This window comes from Mytilus galloprovincialis, chromosome 2, assembly GCF_965363235.1.
Source record: "Mytilus galloprovincialis chromosome 2, xbMytGall1.hap1.1, whole genome shotgun sequence".
In the NCBI taxonomy this organism is placed as follows: domain Eukaryota; kingdom Metazoa; phylum Mollusca; class Bivalvia; order Mytilida; family Mytilidae; genus Mytilus; species Mytilus galloprovincialis.
The window spans coordinates 85,780,606-85,795,455 of record NC_134839.1 but is presented as its reverse complement, the minus strand read 5'-3'; the positions used below and the strand labels follow the sequence as shown (position 1 = coordinate 85,795,455).

Genomic DNA, 14,850 nt, shown 5'->3' with positions numbered 1-14,850 from the left:
TACGGCCTTCAACAATGAGCAAAGCCCATACAGCATAGTCAGCTATAAAAGGCCCCGAAAAGACAATGTAAAACAAATCAAACGAGAAAACTAACAGCCTTATTTATGTAAAAAAATGAACGAAAAACAAATATGTTCACATAAACAAACGACAACCACTGAATTACAGGCTCCTGACTTGGGACATAGAATGTTGTAACAATAAAATCTGTAAATTGTGCCAATTTGAACTCTTTTTTTTCATGAACTTGATTTATATACATTTTCTTATCCAAATTGTTCTGTATGTTTCCCTGTTTTCCTGACCTATATTGCTCATATACAACATGAGCTAGAGCCAAAGGGAATGACTTTTATTATTTTTTTTAAAAGCTTTTATTGGTCCTATTTTAAAGCATGAAATTACAACAACAACTGTTCTTTTCATTGTTAAGAATATGTGGTATAAATGCTAATGAGACAATTCTCTATCCAAGTCACAATGTAATAAATGTGAACAATTATAGGTCAAAGTACAGCCCTTCAACAGGGAGCCTTTTCTCACGCAGAACATCCACAGGCAAACAACCAATATTTGTTAAATACATGTATATGGATATGAAGTCTTTTTAAAAAGCCTATGCAAATCAAATCATGGTTATAAATCGTCAGAATGTAGTTTCTAATTTTTATATTGGTAATACGTTGTTGTCAACGTTGTCGGAAGACAGTTGGTTTCCGGATAATAACTTTAGTATAAGTAAATAGAAATCTATGTTATTTAAACACAAGGATTATAACCACAAAAGAAGGTTGGGATTGAGTTTGGCCCCAGCTGTTTAGGAATTAGGGGCAAAAAAGAGCCCCAAATAAGAATGTTTGTAGTTTCAAGACAATAACTTGTGTTTAAGCGTATGAATCTTTCTAAAATTATACCACAAGTTCCCATACTACAAAAGGGTTGGTTAGAATTGACTTTTGGGGTTATATCTCTCACCATTTAGGAATTAGGGGCAAAAAAGGGAAAAAACAAGGGTTTCCTGGTTAATGGACAATTAAGACAATTTAAAAGCAGTGAAAGGGAGGTAATCCAACCCCATTTTAAAGAACAATGATATCTTTGTTTGATTCCCTCCCTTACACTGCTTTTAAATTGTCTTACTCACAGGCGCTTGGGTCTAGGATACAGATTTTTTTTTTTTTTTTTTTTTTTTTTTATCAAAATATTCAATTTTCTATATTTATAATACATATCTATCACTTCTGTGCATGTCTCACCTAGTTTCGAGTGATTTAAACGACCCAGAGAAAATACCCAATTTTACTATCCATATGTCATCATAGATCAGCAGAATATATCGACTTAATCATTCAGTTAGAATACTCTAACTTAGAAATACGAAAACCGAAATTTGAAACAGGAAGTTTTACACGAAACGAAATATCGACGGTTACCGGTAACGGAAATGAACAAAATCCGGAAATCGTAATTGTTTTCAAAAATAAAAAAAATCGGGGCGGGAACATATCAGAGGGGCGGGCGGGGATGAAAATCTATCAATTAATTTTAATTGGCCTAATCGTTTTTTTTTTTTCAATCGGTCAGTGTTGTTGTGAAAATATGGCAGGTAACTAAAGTTCTTGTTTTGAAACCGAAGTTTAACGATTTTCACCTGTTTGTCAACAATCGACAAAAAATCAACAAAAAAGCATGCAAATTGAGCACGTGTTTAAGGGGGAGGGTTTTTTTTACATGTCACGCCGTATCTCAAAACAATTTATGATTATTGCTTAAAACATTACACACTTCTTTGTTATATTAATCTAAAGATCTGTATACTTTTTGGTTTTCATTCAAAATTTTATTTTAGTGATAGAATCATATTCAAAACAGTGTGGTTGTGGCCATTGATTGACGACCTTAATTATCCCATTGACTGGGACAGATTAGGTGAACGTTTGTCTGTAACGACCACTGCTCACTACTTACTTATTATAGAATTTAAACTGTGGGGTAACCAAAGGTTCTAAACGCCTTCAACAATAAAATAATTCGAAAAATTAATCAGGAATAACTTTTATGTTTTGATTTATATTATTGATATAAATCATAACATCGTGTTATACCTGATTATTTTTATACGACCGCAAAATTTGAAAAAAATTTCGTCGTATATTGCTATCAAGTTGGCGTCGTCTTCGTCGTCGTCCGAATACTTTTAGTTTTCGCACTCTAACTTTAGTAAAAGTGAATGGAAATCTATGAAATTTTAACACAAGGTTTATGACCACAAAAGGAAGGTTGGTATTGATTTTGGGAGTTTTGGTCCCAACATTTTAGGAATTAGGGGCCAAAAAGGGCCCAAATAAGCATTTTCTTGGTTTTCGCACTATAACTTTAGTTTAAGTTAATAGAAATCTATGAAATTTTGACACAAGGTTTATGACCACAAAAGAACGGTTGGGATTGATTTTGGGAGTTTTGGTTTCAACAGTTTAGGAATTAGGGGCCAAAAAAGGGCCCAAATAAGCATTATTCTTGGTTTTCGCACAATAACTTTAGTTTAAGTAAATAGAAATCAATGAAATTTAAACACAATGTTAATGACTACAAAAGGAAGGTTGGTATTGATTTTGGGAGTTTAGGTCCCAACAGTTTAGGAATTAGGGGCCAAAAAGGGACCCAAATAAGCATTTTTCTTGGTTTTCGCACAATAACGTTAGTATAAGTAAATAGAAATCTATGAAATTTAAACACAAGGTTTATGACCATAAAAGGAAGGTTGGTATTGATTTTGGGAGTTTTGGTCCCAACAGAATAAGGGGCCCAAAGGGTCCAAAATTAAACTTTGTTTGATTTCATCAAAATTGAATAATTGGGGTTCTTTGATATGCCGAATCTAACTGTCATGACTGTGTATGTAGATTCTTAACTTTTGGTCCCGTTTTCAAATTGGTCTACATTAAGGTCCAAAGGGTCCAAAATTAAACTTAGTTTGATTTTGACAAAAAATGAATCACTTAGGTTCTTTGATATGCTGAATCTAAAAATGTACTTAGATTCTTGATTATTGGCCCAGTTTTCAAGTTGGTCCAAATCGGGGTCCAAAATTAAACTTTGTTTGATTTCATCAAAAATTGAATAAATGGGGTTCTTTGATATACCAAATCTAACTGTGTATGTAGATTCTTCATTTTTGGTCCTGTTTTCAAATTGGTCTACACTAAAGTCCCAAGGGTCCAAAATTAAACTTAGTCTGATTTTAACAAAAATTGAAATCTTGGGGTTCTTTGATATGCTGAATCCAAAAATGTACTTAGATTTTTTATTATGGGCCCAGTTTTCAAGTTGGTCCAAATCAGGATCTAAAATTATTATATTAAGTATTGTGCAATAGCAAGTCTTTTCAATTGCACAGTATTGCGCAATGGCAAGAAATATCTAATTGCACAATATTGTGAAATAGCAAATTTTTTTTTAATTAGAGTTATCTTTCTTTGTCCAGAATAGTAAGCAAGAAATATCTAATTGCAAAATATTGTGCAATAGCAAGATTTTTTTTTAATTGGAGTTATCTTTCTTTGTCCAGAATCAACTTAAATCTTTGTTATATACAATATACAATGTATATTCACTTTTTACTACCAACTGATAAATTAAAATAATCTTTACCATTCAGTGATAACAAGCAGTTTTTTTACATCTTAATATTTTATGATGTATTTAAATGAGTAGTCATTGTTGCAAACTCCATTAGAAATTTTAATTGAGATTAGTTTTGGAATAAGGGAAAGGGGGATGTGATTAAAAAAATTGGGTTCAATTTTTCTCATTTGAAATTTCATAAATAAAAAAGAAAATTTCTTCAAACATTTTTTTGAGAGGATTAATATTCAACAGCATAGTGAATTGCTCTAAGAGAAAACAAAAATTTTAAGTTCATTAGAACACATTCATTCTGTGTCAGAAACCTATGCTGTGTCAACTATTTAATCACAATCCAAATTTAGAGCTGAATCCAGCTTGAATGTTGTGTCCATACTTGCCCCAACCGTTCAGGGTTCAACCTCTGCGGTCGTATAAAGCTACGCCCTGCGGAGCATCTGGTTTTCGAATAACTTCATTTAGGTGTTGAGAACCTTTGGTGACCCCACAGTTTAAGTGTCTTTAACAAGTACATAGTGAGCAGTGGTCGTTACAGACATACGTTCACATAATCTGACCCAGTCAATGGGATAATTTAGGTCGTCAATCAATGGCCACAGCCACACTGTTTTGAATATGATTCTATTTAGTTTTTTGAAGAAAAGAAGAGGGGGGTTCATATGTCCCTCCGTATCTCAAAAACAAAAAAAAATGGAACAAAGCAGCCTGTTTTAGTGGGGCTGCTTTTATGGTAATTCAAATTACCTTTTATTCACCGTCTTCCACCTCAGAGCTATCAGCTCTTTGATTGTGAATAAGAGAAAGGGGGAGATGAAACAAAATGTGGGGTTGTAAATAAGAATTTGTAAGGGGGGGGGGGGGGTTATTTCATATTTCAGATATTAAAAAAAAAAATTCTTCAAATATTTTTTGATGGGTTAATATTCAACAGCATAGTGTATTGCACAAAAGCAAAAAATAGAATATACATTCAAATCATATAACTGATTTTAATTTCTTTTACTACAGTTATTCTGTGTCAGAAACCTATAATGTGTCAAATATTTAACTACAATCCAAATTCAGACCTGTATCAAGCGCGAATATTGTATCAATTTTTGCCCAAACTTTTCAGGGTTTGACATCTGCGGTGGTATCGAGCTGTGCTCAACAAAGCAATTTATTATAATTGTAATAATAATACTTTACTTTATTCCAAAAGTAAGTACAGCTTATAGGATATACATTCAATTTTTGACAAATTAATTATACATGCACCATATTAAATAAACAGATATATAATAATAAAATGTTAACTACATTGAAATACATTAAATCACTCGTAATAAGGATGTTTCTTTTGTATCTGTGCTAAGTTTGTATACAGTTAGATGCATATGTTATGCCTATATTTTAAATTTAGAATGTGTGTACATTTTTGTTATTTTAATAGTTAATAAAACTGTATTAAGGATTGCTGAGGTTCGAATTGTTTGTTTTATACTATACTTCATTCCAATAATAAATCCAGTTTGTTTGAAGACATACACCCAATCCTATTTTCAATCAGGTCATGGTATATTGTATATAGAGTCTATCATGAAACATACATGTACCATATTATTTTCTTCCATCATCAGAAATATACTTATAACGATAGAAGCTTGTAGTGCTTGAGATCCAAACAAGATTCACATCTCAGATCCCAGCATTTTTGATTCTTTTATTTTCAGACATTTATGTTCCTATCCTTGAACATGTTACCAAGGCAATTTACCAATATCAAATCTGACTAACACCAACGACAACCACTTAATTACAGGCATCCAGCTTGGGACAGACACATACAGAATGTTGCTGGGTTAAACATGATGGAGTGAGCACTCTTCCTCCTAAAAACTGGGACAGTGATGTTATAATATAGTGTTATTAACTGGCTGTTTCTGTATTGGCCCTGGTATAGATTCAGGGTTTGCTGTATTGGCCTCGAAGCCCGTATAATAAACATTAAATGATAAGAAAATTAAAAACCGGAAGTGTATTAGCCAAATGGATCAATAAGCCGTGTTTTTTTTCCGTTTCAAAACTTTAAGACGTTTCAAAAAATTGTACATCATTTAACCTAGGGCCAATACGGCTTTTTTCTGTATTGGTCCTATTTTATTATAAAATGTAGATCCAAGGTTAATATCAGCAACGTCTTGGACACGTTCGGAAATTATAACTGATCTGTGAGTGATCAATGATTTTTACATAAGTAAATGCCCCTTGAAAATGTAATCAAATCAATCAAATCAAATATATTTTATTGTCAATTAAAGACGCCCATTACAGGCAAAATAATCACAAGTTAAATTTGGTATAAATGATTACAAAATTATCACAATTATTTGAATACAATTAAATCAATCATGCGATTACAACGAAGAGAAAAGGAAGACACAACCGAGGAGATAGAGAGAGGCAAAATCTTTCTGAATTTGAAATTTATCAATGCTTTTTATTTGGCCTTTTAAACTTTTTTATTCGAGTGTCACTTTTGTAGATGCACTGTCTGGCATGCACAATTTTAATCCTGGTAATTTTGATGAGTTTATTGAAAAGGGAGCCTTTCCTAAAAGTAACTTGCTTTGAGCCCCTTATTCGAAAACGACTGGGACCATCATCCTCAAATCAATCCCAACCTTCCTTATTTGGTATAATTATTGAATCTTCTTAAAACATTCCATAGAGATCATTCACTAAAGGCAGCAACCATTTGATTTTCCGGGGGGGGGGGGGGCTATGTTTTTTTTGGGAAAAAAAGTTTGTTTCCAGGTTTTGGTGAAAAAAAAATAATTTGTTTTGGACCCTGAGAAAAAAAAAATGTTTGTTTCACCCTCAGCTGCCACTATATGTTATGCTAAAATTGAAAGAAAAAAAATGTTTTCGGTTTGTCGCTAGATTGCTCTTCGCCGAAGGCGAAAAAAAAGGTTTGCACAGAAAAAAAAAACCATAGCCCCCCCAGAAAAATCAAATCGTTGCTGCCTTAAACTAAAGTTATTGTCCGGAAATCAATTGTGTTTTCGGACGACGACGCAGACGACGACATCATAGCATTATACGAACCTAAAAAAACAGTTTGCGGTCGTATAAATATTCAAACCCAAACAAATGGAAAAGAGAAAAGGTTAGATTGATATTCCTGTTCACTAGGTTCAAATGTATGAAGATAGAATTTGTTCGCTCCTTGGGGTACAAATAATGTGTAATTCATGTAGATACAGTCTGTGGTAAAAAATGTTCACTCACAAACTACTGCGTTCCAAACCCAACAAACATATCCAGAAATAAGATGATTTGGTATGATTTCCAATGAGACAACTTTCCGTCCAAGTCACAATTTGTAAAAGTAAATTATTATAGGTCAAAGTAAAGTCTTCAACATGGAGCCTTGGCTCACACCAAACAGCAAACCAAAAAGAAACCAAAAATGACCTTGGCTCACACCAAACAGCAAACCAAAAAGGACCCAAAAAATAACTAGTGTAAAACCATTCAAACATGAAAACCAACGGTCTAATCCACGGTAGGCATAGTGTCCGGCTAGGATCGTGGTTTTTCGAGTGATTTGATAGGGCTTTTTCGAGTGTGACCACTTTTTTCGAGAGAATATGATCAAAAATGTAAACAAACAGAATTCTTTTCTAACAAGACGTGATATAGAAGCTTCAGTTTGATAAACAAGGTTGTACATGATATGTTAGCATTTGAGATATAAAGATAGTATCATTCTGACATTATTTTTCGTTTAAAAAGTAAAATTTAGCCTTAAAATGCTTTTATTCCAAAGTACCGAATAAAGCCATTTTCTTACACATACCAATGCAAATGTCGACGGAAATGCATACATGGATTATATGTATCCTTAGATATACAGACACTTTACAAAAACTATTGTTATTGCATTGAAAACGACATTTTGAGAGTAAATTCAGTTTTTCATGTCCGGGTTTTTTCGAGAGCAGTTCGGGCTTTTTCGAGTGTGTCCTTTTTTTATCGAGTGATTAGACACATTTCTTATAGCTAAAAAATCTTATGTGTTTACGTTTAAAAACTATAAAATAAAGGCTCAAATTAAGCACTTTCAAGGCACATGGTGTATCAACACTTGCATTTTATCATGAAACAAGTATCGTTCATTTGTATATATAGATATTCTTTTTCTCAATCTTATAAATTGCATGTGCAGTATATATCCGTGATGTCAACAATCTAATGTGAGTGTTCTGGACCATATAAGTATTTGGACCTCATGGGATGTCTTAATGATCTATTAAACAAGAGTTAAACTGTTTTACTAACTGACAAAAAAAATCGATATGATTAAGAGTCTTTTAATAATTGATAATAGAGAAAACAGAAAACAGACACACCCAACTTAGACAATTAATTGTAAAACAATGGGTTTCAACTTGTAACTTGTGCTGTTTTGGGTAGCCTTTGAACTTTAAAATTAATACATTTCATGTAACCGTCATTGTTATAGATAAGTTTATTGTTTTATTGAATCGTTTCTAATGTATAAAATTGAGAATGGAAATGGTGAATGTGTCAAAGAGACAACAACCCGACCATAGAACAGACAACAGCAGAAGGTCACCAACAGGTCTTCAATGCAGCGAGAAACTCCAGCACCCGGAGGCGTCCTTTAGATGGCCCCTAAACAAATATATATACTAGTTCAGTGATAATGAACGCCATACTTAACTCCAAATTGTACACAAGAAACTAAAATTAAAAATAATACAAGACTTACAAAGGCCAGAGGCTCCTGACTTGGGACAGGCGCAAAAATACGGTGGGGTTAAACATGTTTATGAGATCTCAACCCTCGTTTAAATTTTTTTTTCTACTCCGCCCCACCCTCTAAACCGTTAGTTTTCCCGTTTGAAATGTTTTGAACTATTTTAAGGGGTCCTCCATAGCTTGTACGGTGTGAGCCAAGGCCCCGCATTGAAGGCCGTACCTTGCTGAGAGGGTGATAGAGAAGATTGTTACCCCGAGAAAACATTGTCAACCGCGGGGATGCCAAGGTTGACAATGCTTTTTCGAGGGGTACCAATCTGCTTTATCACCCTTTCAGCTATGTGTTGTTTAATTTATTATACTGAATGTCCTATCATTATGGTCTTTTACATGTTAATTTTATTTTTAAAATATTTTCTATGACGTCACGCACATAACATAATGTTCTAGACACCGTTTTGTTAAGGATCAAGTGTCTAAAAAGTGGAAAATATGAATATTAATCAAGACATTAAAATGTTGTTCCTGGTGTCGTTCGATGCACTGGACAATCCAGCTGGTGATAGCATATGATATACACATTTTGTTTTTGTCTATCATTACTAAAGGATCATATTTAGGCTAATGAACTATTCATTTCATTGTTGATTTTAGATGAAATTTTATTCACATTTTATATTATTAACTGTAAAATCAAAAGTAGCATGAAATGAAGTTAAAATGAATATGAGACCCCTGCATAATGTTCTAGACACCATTTTGTTAAGGATCAAGTTATATCTAAATGAACACTGGAAAGTAGTTGTATAACGCTCTCAAAACAGAATATTTGCATTATTTTGAGAAAAAAAAGATTCATTTTGATATGTTTTTGATGACTTATTGAGAAAATATGATATTGTCCTTCACTTAATTACAGTTATAAACTAGAAAAAAAGTCATTTTTTAAAGCCTAGAATACCTTCAAATTTTCTGTAAAAAAAACCGGACCATTTGTCTAAAAACCCGGACGAAATCACAGTTGCTCTCGAAAAAAACCCGGACAATAACATACACTGATTTATTTAATAAATACAAGGAAATTGAGATTCTTTGTTGATCAAAACATATGTAGTATTCAATATAAGATGGGCAGTAATGTTAAAAACTGTTATAATTACGAAATATCCGTTAATTGAACTTATCGCATGTTTTATCACTCGAAAAAGCCCGAACTACACTCGAAAAAAATGGACCAAATTTCTCGAAAAACCACGATCCTAGCCGGATACTGTATCTACCGTGTAATCTATATAAAAAAAAAAACGAGAAACACTCTGAACTTCATCAACAACAACCACTGAACATCAGATTCCTGACTCAGGACGGGTACAAACAAATGCAGCGGGTTTAAAAGTTTTAATAGGTACCAAGTTGACTTCACCTTTACCTAAAAGTATATTCTTCTTTATAGTTTACGCTAAAGGTCATGTTTCGCCTTTTGTGTTTTCTTACAAAGTACTGCATTTTGTCTTTAACTTAGTCAAGGACTTATATGTTTGCGTCCTTGCCTAAGTGCACTGTATTTTTAATGAAGTTCAGTGAACCATTGACAGACATTATTAAACCAGCATCATTCTGTTAGGTGTCTAGTTGCCGTTTAGTGCTGTTCTCATATTTGTTTTTTTACGACCGCAACAATTGAAAATTTTTTGGTCGTATATTGGTATAACGTTGGCGTCAGCGTCGTCGTCGTCGTCCAAACACTTTTGGTTTTCGCACTATAACTTTAGTTTAAGTAAATAGAAATCTATGAAATTTAAACACAAGGTTTATGACCACAAAAGGAAGGTTGGGATTGATTTTGGAAGTTTTGGTCCCAACAGTTTAGGAATTAGGGGCCAAAAAGGGCCCAAATAAGCATTTTCTTGGTTTTCGCACTATAACTTTAGTTTAAGTAAATAGAAATCTATGAAATTTTGACACAAGGTTTATGACCACAAAAGGAAGGTTGGGATTGATTTTGTGAGTTTTGGTTCCAACTGTTTAGGAATTAGGGGCCAAAAAAGGGCCCAAATAAGCATTATTCTTGGTTTTCGCACAATAACTTTAGTATAAGTGAATAGAAGTCAATGAAGTTTAAACACAACGTTTCTGAACACAAAAGGAAGGTTGGGATTGATTTTGGTAAATGAGATCCCAACAGCCTTTAGGAATTAGGGGCCAAAAAGGGGCCCAAATAAGCATTTTTCTTGGTTTTCGCACCATAACTTTAGTATAAGTAAATAGAAATCTATGAAATTTAAACACAAGGTTCATGACCATAAAAGGAAGGTTGGGATTGATTTCGGGAGTTTTGGTCCCAACAGTTTAGGAATAAGGGGCCCAAAGGGTCCAAAATTAAACTTAGTTTGATTTCATCAAAAATTGAATAATTGGGGTTCTTTAATATGTCGAATCTAACTGTGTATGTAGATTCTTAATTTTTGGTCCCATTTCAAATTGGTCTACATTAAGGTCCAAAGGGTCCAAAATTAAACTTAGTTTGATTTTAACAAAATTTGAATCCTTGGGGTTCTTTGATATGCTGAATCTAAAAATGTACTTAGATTTTTGATTATTGGCCCAGTTTTCAAGTTGGTCCAAATCGGGGTTCAAAATTAAACTTTGTTTGATTTCATCAAAAATTGAATAATTGGGGTTCTTTGATATGCCAAATCTAACTGTGTATGTAGATTCTTAATTTTTGGTCCCGTTTTCAAATTGGTCTACATTAAAGTCCACAGGGTCCAAAATTAAACTAAGTTTGATTTTAACAAAAATTGAATTCTTGGGCGTCTTTGATATGCTGAATCTAAACATGTACTTAGATTTTTGATTATGTGCAATAGCAAGAAACTTTCAATTGCACAGTATTGCGCAATAGCAAGAAATCTTCAATTGCACAGTATTGTGCAATAGCAAGTATTTTCAATTGTACAGTATTGCGCAATAGCAAGAAATGTCTAATTGCACAATATTGTGAAATGGAAGAAATTTTCAATTGGAGTTATCTTTCTTTGTCCAGAATAGTAGTTGAATCAATTTAAATCATTGTTTTATACAATATACAATGTATATTCACTTTTACTACCAACTGATAAATTAAACAATCTTTACCATTCAGTGATAACAAGCACTTTTACATTTTAATATTTTATGATGTATTTAAATGAGTAGTTATTGTTGCAAACTCCATTAGTAATTTGAATTGAGATCAGTTTTGGAATAAGGGAAAGGGGGATGTGAAATAAAAATGGGGAGGTCAATTTTTTTCATTTCAGATTTCATAAATAAAAAGAAAATTTCTTCAAACATTTTTTTGAGTGGATTAATATTCAACAGCATAGTGAATTGCTCAAAGGCAAAAAACAAATTTTAAGTTTATTAGACCACATTCATTCTGTGTCAGAAACCTATGCTGTGTCAACTATTTAATCACAATCCAAATTTAGAGCTGAATCCAGCTTGAATGTTGTGTCCATACTTTTCCCAACCGTTCAGGGTTCAACCTCTGCGGTCGTATAAAGCTGCGCCCTGCGGAGCATCTGGTTCGTTTATCGTTTTGCATATTTTTTTCTTATGTTGTATCGTTACACCAATATTCCTGCTTATATGTAGAGATCGCGCCTTCATACATGTTTAATCCCTCTACATTCTGAATAACTAAGCCAGGAGCCTGTAATTAAGTGGTTTTTATCAAATTGTTTTTCGTTCACTGTTTTTTACATACATCAGGCCATTAGTTTTCTCCTATGAATTTCGTACATTTTTCATTTCAATGATGTCTTTTATAGTGGTATGAGGTTTGCTCATGATTCTTGATAGTCTATAGTTGTTAACTGCTTTGTTTTTTCTCTTTTGGAGAGTTGTCTCATTGACAATCATTTATAATTTCCCCACCTTTTGATAAAACAACCAAATTGTTCACGACTCCTATCGTACTACTTAGCAACCGTTACTTATTCTTTTACCATTTTTTTTCCCTCACGAAATATATCGAAAGACAGTCGTGTAAGATTGGTAGCCATTTACTAGTATATTGAAATTTTACAGTCATTTTCTGATGTACAATTTATATGTCATAACACGTTAGAAGATCGATCAGTTTGTAGTTATGATTTTCTACTCTTTATACTTCTCTACAACTTAAATCTTCTCAAGCAAACATTTATTTTTACTTGGATAACTTAATGTCTTCTATTTGTACAACTGCTTTTCTATCGATGAATCTTTATTGCATTTAAAAGCAACAACATTGCTTTAGCATAATACAATATACATATATGACAAATATGACAGAATACAGAGAACAATTAATGATAAATTAAATAATGCAGAGATAACTTATAATAATATGAGTAAATTAACTGATAATTTGCAATCTTAGTTTCCATGCAGCTTTAAGATAATTACATAGATTTTTAGTTAAGCTTTTTGACCCAGCTTGTAACAGAAAAATTAGCTTTCGTGTATTTGGCCATGTACAATAATACTTTGGCAAACAAAATACATCTAAGTGTTCTATATGCAGGACAAATCAACACAAAATGATATTCATCTTCAATATTATTCATTTTACAACATCTACAAATACGATTGTTTCTAGGAATATTGTCATAGCGACCGTTTCTAAATATAATTTCAAGCTTCCACTACGTAGTTTTGTAAGTATAGTGGTATTAAATTCATATTGTGAATAATTCTCCAAACAAAAATCTAGTTTGAAACATTTATAAATAGACAGTTTTTCACAAGCATTAATATTGGCATACCAGCTTTGATAATATCGATCGTTGATACGTGATTTAATAAGGTCAAATGACACATTTATGTGAGCCTGGTTAATCCATATATGATTCAAACCTAAACTAAACAAAAGGTCTCTTACATTGGATCAGTAAAACAACATACTAAAATTAAATCATAGATACCAGGAATAAAACAAAAATAAAAAACCCTATATAGATTGGACATGTAAAAAAATATCAATTCCAGTTAATTTTTCGGCTTTATATTTATCAAAATTTTCGAAATTTCTTTTCCATGGTCTACTAGTACCCTTTTCTTTATTCACCATTCTGTTTTCCTTTTTCACTTGAGTGAGCATTTGTTTTTCAATCAAGCAATATTTACTCAACATTGGGATGTAACACCAATATATTTAAATGTCCCACTAAACTTTAACCATGATAATTGTCCCGATAAAAATAATAAACCGTTGTCCATCATGAATAACTGTTAAAATTTGTGATGTAATGTTTCTTTTTCATACAATCCATATTGGTTGTCTCGATTGAACAAACATACTCTACCCAGCTGTGACACTAAAGCTAGCTTATAAGTAAATGAAATCAAACATTTATTGGCAGTTATCCATCTTACACGCAATGTATCATCGCTATATTTTTAGAGTTCTTTGTTTCATATATCAAACGTAAAAATGTGTTCTTGTGTGCAACTGCAGATATTTTCTCTAGTAAAATTGTAATTAAACAGTTATGTACAAACGCCATTCAAATCATTAGTGCAATATTTAAAGTACATCAATATGGATAGGGATACAGACAGCATCAGAGGGGTAAGTCAGAATATGTGACGTTTTATGAATGTTTTGTTTACACTTAGACTATTAAATGTGTTATAGTAATCAGAAAATAACTTTCATTCAAAACCATGTTCAGTGGAGAAAACTTTCCCTCTTGCAATCTAATTAAAGTTAATTGGGGTGACATATCAGAACTGGATCAATTCAAGGATTTGATTTTAATTTAATTGTCCCTCTTGGAAACAGTCTTTTATACGTCTCAAAAAGTGTCGAGTCCGGAAAGGCATTTTCTAGAATAAATGCAACTTGTCTTATGTGCATCTATACTATTAAACGAGAAGACCTCATTTTGGGTGTCGCTTCTCTTCCTTCCACAATAAACCAATCATCATGCCTCTGTGTCCTATAGGTAACATGCATAGTCGCATTTGTCATCCATTCTTATGATTATTCAGATTGAGTTATTTTGGGAGAAAAACGACAAAAAAGGAGTCCGGATATGATTCCGTCATCAGACTGACTTTTAGTCATAGATAAGACTTCCGGTTTGAAACATGCACAAACACAACCAATCTTATGATAGATAACAAAAAATGAAAAATAAATAAGCCTATCAAATCGTTCTCCATGTCATGGTGTTTAGATCGCAAGAACCACAACTATTATACCTCCTTATAGAGGACAATTACATGTAAACTACGATTATACTACTTTAATATATAGAGACTCTCTGTATTCTGTCTACTGTTTTTCTTTCAATTGTTTACTATTTAAGGGGTCATACCAGTTGCATATATATTAAAATAAGTAAAACATGTGACACATTTTAAAAAAACCAATCGTATGATAGATAACAAAAATGAAAAATAAA

The 14,850-nt window shown here is 32.5% G+C and overlaps 1 protein-coding gene across 1 annotated transcript in view; it reads left to right on the top strand.

Annotated features, from left to right (window-relative positions):
• Positions 1 to 13,806: 13,806 nt before the first annotated feature.
• The window catches only part of LOC143064688 (ATP-binding cassette sub-family A member 2-like), a 78,214-nt gene continuing 77,170 nt past the window's right edge, over positions 13,807 to 14,850 (top strand). The window contains exon 1 of the mRNA XM_076237709.1: positions 13,807 to 14,012. Within this exon, the coding sequence (XP_076093824.1) occupies positions 13,983 to 14,012 (30 nt within the window). The 5' untranslated portion in view covers positions 13,807 to 13,982. The remainder of the gene's footprint in view (positions 14,013 to 14,850) is intronic.